Genomic DNA, 3983 nt, shown 5'->3' on the forward strand with positions numbered 1-3983 from the left:
ATGACTTGGTCTTGCCATAAGTCAAATCTAATGCGAAAGGTTGAGATTAGTAGAAAATCACTTGGATATATAAGTGCAGATTAATTAAAAAAAAGTATAGATTAATCAAGTTTTACATAAGATAAAAAAGACAAATGCATCATGTTTAGGCTAAGAACCAGCAAATGGAATATTAAATACAGTAGAGGGAGTAGATAGTAAAAAAGCCCAACTTCTTTTTCTTTGCCTCCCACTTCTTGGATCCCTCTCCATTAATAAAAAGAAAGAAACAACTCACTCTTTACACTCAAAGTAACATAAAAAGTTAGAAAAACTCTCTCTCTCTCTCTCTCTCTCTCTCTCTCTCTCTCTCTCTCTCTTCTCATATGAAGAAGAGAGGTTCTTCTTCTTCTTCAACAATAGTTCTTCTTTTTCATTTTCTAGCTCTACTTTTTATGGCACTCTTAACTTTTACACCAGAAATATCAGAGAACACCCAAAAACAACCTTCTAAACGCAGGAAAAAACAGCAAATCAAACAGCAGAAGGAGAAACAAAAGCAACCATCTTCATGGGATCAATTCAAGAACTTATTGACTTGCAAACAAATCGAAAACTCAGCAGTTCATGATCCTGCATCCAAAAATTCTAAGTTAGGTTCTTGCAGTTCCATTTGTAGTTTCAGGTATTATACTGTGTTACTAACTTATCTAAAAGTTTAACATAATTTTTTTTCCAGAGTAGTCATGACATTATATTGAATTGTGTGACTATTAAGGTTAAACTGTTTTTAATTATTTAATTATGTTATGTTTTAATATCAGGGATGTTGTACATGGAAACACAAGAGTTGTACACAGAGCTGATAATTCACCAGAAAGTAGCAGTTTAGGCCAAGAAACTCGACTTCTAAGCAAGAATAAAACTTCTCATCATGGCCAATCATCATCTTCGAGGTCTCTTGCTAGATCAAACGGTAGTGCTAGTTCCACGTATACTACTACTTCTTCTTCTTCTTCAAGAGGAATGCAATTTCGAAAGCTTTCTGGATGTTATGAGTGTCACATGATAGTTGATCCTAGCAGGTATATGATTTTTCTTTTTTGGTATATGGTTTTAACTTTCATTTTTAAATCTCCTTAATTTATTTTTTTTGGTAATTAACTGAACTTTTATTAATTACCACCTGTACAATACCATAGTCAAGCTCACACAGCTTGCTATCTATAGAAAAAATTATCTCCTTAATTTTCATTATCTTACTATATACTAATGAGTGAAATTAAAATTAAAAATATAGGTACCCTTTACCAAGGTCAACCATATGTGCATGCCCTGAATGTGGAGAAGTTTTTCCAAAAATTGAGAGCTTGGAACATCATCAAGCAGTTAGGCATGCTGGTAAATTTTTTACTTCCTTTAAGTTGCTCTTTCTTTTTTATATTTCAAATCTCAAATGCCTATCGTAGTGTTTACCTTCTTCGTTTTTTTATTCGAGTTTAACTTTTATATACTGCAAATTTAACAATAATAAGTGGAATTAATAGTTTAATAAAAAAATAAGGCAAATAATATGCTATATAACATATAAAATTTATATTGATAATGGAAAAGTTATTTATATTAGTATATATAAAATAAGATCCCATCTATTTATATTCATATTCATTTTATTTAGCATTTGCCAGACCTTTTTTAGGGAATTTTGAGAAAAAATATTATTTTGGTTTTCTTGCTTCCATGAATAGAAGTGAATTCATCATATTCCTTCTTCATTTGCTCATATTAATATTGAAAAATCATGATTAGATCTTATATAACAAGAGACAAGGTTTAGACAAACATTTAAACTTTGAATTGTGTCGAGGAAAGTTCAAATTTTGTTAGTGGAAGCAAAACGGCATTGGTAATGCAATTTAGCCATGGGACTTTGTCCATTATTAAAAAATAAAAATTAAAGTACGTTAAATGTTAAATATATTTTGTGATACATTGGTTGAACCCCCTCATAAATACTTGCCTTTCTTTTGCGGAACAGTGACTGTACTACACCATTTAAATATTTAAAGGACCATCTAGTAATATTTTCCAACTACCTCTTCATAAAATTGAAAAGAACTGTACAGTATTACGTGGAGGAAAATTTTGTTGGCCATAATTATTTTTTTCTTTTTATTATTGACAAGCCGACACCCGAAATTAGCCAAACATAATGCACAAAAGAAGGATCGAATCTTTCTACTGGGATACTTGTCTTTAGATTATAAGCATTTGGTAGCCTACTCTACTTAATAAAGACAGTTTTCTTATCTGTTTTGCTATTTGAGTTCCAATAATTTGCCTAGCTAATTTTATGATAAGTTAATAACACCTATACAGTCAAACATCTTTGCAAAATTTTATTGGCGGTAAAGTGATGTTACAGACGACATATATTATAACATTCCGAGAAAATTTTGACAATAACTATTATATTAAAACGTTGTTATAAACAGATAATTGATTGCTGATTGGCCAGTAAGATTTGATAGCTTACCAACTAGAAGTAAAACCCCATTAAATTATTTTCCTTTCTTGTCACATATTGTTGTCAGATGAAATCGACCTGAATATAATTAAGACTGTTGTCATATAATTGATTGCAATTAATCTAGAATTGGGACTTAATTTATTAATTGTACATCTATTGTTGTCAAAAAGCAAACTGTCAATTTAGAATATTGTGAAATAATACTAAATTAAGATTATTAACAAAAGATTTTGCATTTTCAGTGTCAGAGTTGGGTCCAGAAGATTCAAGTCGAAACATAGTGGAGATAATCTTCAAATCAAGCTGGCTCAAGAAGGACAACCCAATCTGCAAGATCGAACGGATACTAAAAGTCCACAATACCAAACGCACGATCCAACGGTTCGAGGACTGCAGGGACGCCGTAAAGATACATGCGGTCGCCACAGGCAAGAAAAACCCAAGATGCGCCGCCGACGGAAATGAGCTACTTAGATTTTACTGCACGAGCCTTACGTGCTCCCTCGGCGCACGTGGCTCGTCCAGCTTGTGCGGTTCCCTACCGAGTTGCGGAGTTTGCTCTCTTATACGTCACGGCTTCCAAGGAAGCAAAACTAGTGGGGTCCGCACCACTGCGAGCAGTGGACGGGCCCATGACTGCCTAGGTAGCGGCACCGCCAAACGTAGGGCGATGTTGGTGTGTAGGGTTATTGCCGGAAGAATTAAGCAAACGGCAAAAGATGTGGCGGCTTCGCCAACGACGGAGGAGGAAACTTGTTCCGGCTCTGGTTCTGGCTTGTTGACAAATGGCTCAGCCATATACGATTCTGTAGCCGGGTACGCGGGGATCTACTCAAATCTCGAGGAATTATACGTATTTAATCCAAGGGCAATACTTCCATGCTTTGTCGTGATATACGAAGCGTTGGAATCTTAGCTTTAACGTTTTTCTATTTGTACTTCAGCAATTTGTACGGTTTACTTTGGTGTCTTTTATTTAATTTGTTGTGTCTTTATGTAACTAATTTCGGGTTGGTTAAAAATTATGACACCCGTGAGTACCAAAACCAAACATAATTGGACGAGGTAATGCTGATCCAACGATGATTTTTGTATATATTATAATATGCTTTTTACATATGTTATTAGTTTGTTGAAGGTGAGAAAGAAGATTGATGGTTTAATTAAGTTGAACTACCTAACTCTACGTGTCATAAATATCTCATATGCTTTATAGGAAACAACTTAAATATGGCCCCTCAATTTATGCTCCAAAAAAAAAAAGGCCGTTCTTCTACATTTAGCTTGTCATTTTCTATGTCAACATCTATTACCCCACAATATTTTCTTTAATTCCAGATTTTTTCTCTTCTTCTTCTAAAGCTGCAAAAAACTAAAGGTAAAGAAACTGAAGGAAATGAATAGAAGTAGTGTAAAGGAAGAATCATAGTCAAAGAATAGCTTGGAACTGTGGATGATTTCTCCAGAGTTGGGG

General features: G+C 33.9%; 1 protein-coding gene across 1 annotated transcript; it reads left to right on the forward strand.

Annotated features, from left to right (window-relative positions):
* The first annotated feature begins 228 nt into the window (after window positions 1-228).
* LOC104108715 (uncharacterized) lies at window positions 229-3628 on the forward strand. Its single transcript, XM_009617820.4, has 4 exons — window positions 229-664; window positions 804-1064; window positions 1280-1380; window positions 2752-3628. Exons 1-4 carry the CDS (start codon window positions 366-368, stop codon window positions 3423-3425), a joined length of 1335 nt encoding a protein of 444 aa, XP_009616115.1. The 5' UTR covers window positions 229-365; the 3' UTR covers window positions 3426-3628.
* The last annotated feature ends 355 nt before the right edge of the window (window positions 3629-3983 follow it).

This window comes from Nicotiana tomentosiformis, chromosome 4 (assembly GCF_000390325.3).
Source record: "Nicotiana tomentosiformis chromosome 4, ASM39032v3, whole genome shotgun sequence".
Taxonomy (NCBI): Eukaryota; Viridiplantae; Streptophyta; class Magnoliopsida; order Solanales; family Solanaceae; genus Nicotiana; species Nicotiana tomentosiformis.

Coding starts and splice junctions, on each gene's coding strand:
- LOC104108715 (XM_009617820.4), top strand. CDS start 366: ATGAAGAAGAGAGGTTCTTCTTCTTCTTCAACAATAGTTCTTCTTTTT. Junction 1,065..1,279: donor ATGATAGTTGATCCTAGCAG/GTATATGATTTT, acceptor TTAAAAATATAG/GTACCCTTTACCAAGGTCAA. Junction 1,381..2,751: donor TCAAGCAGTTAGGCATGCTG/GTAAATTTTTTA, acceptor TTGCATTTTCAG/TGTCAGAGTTGGGTCCAGAA.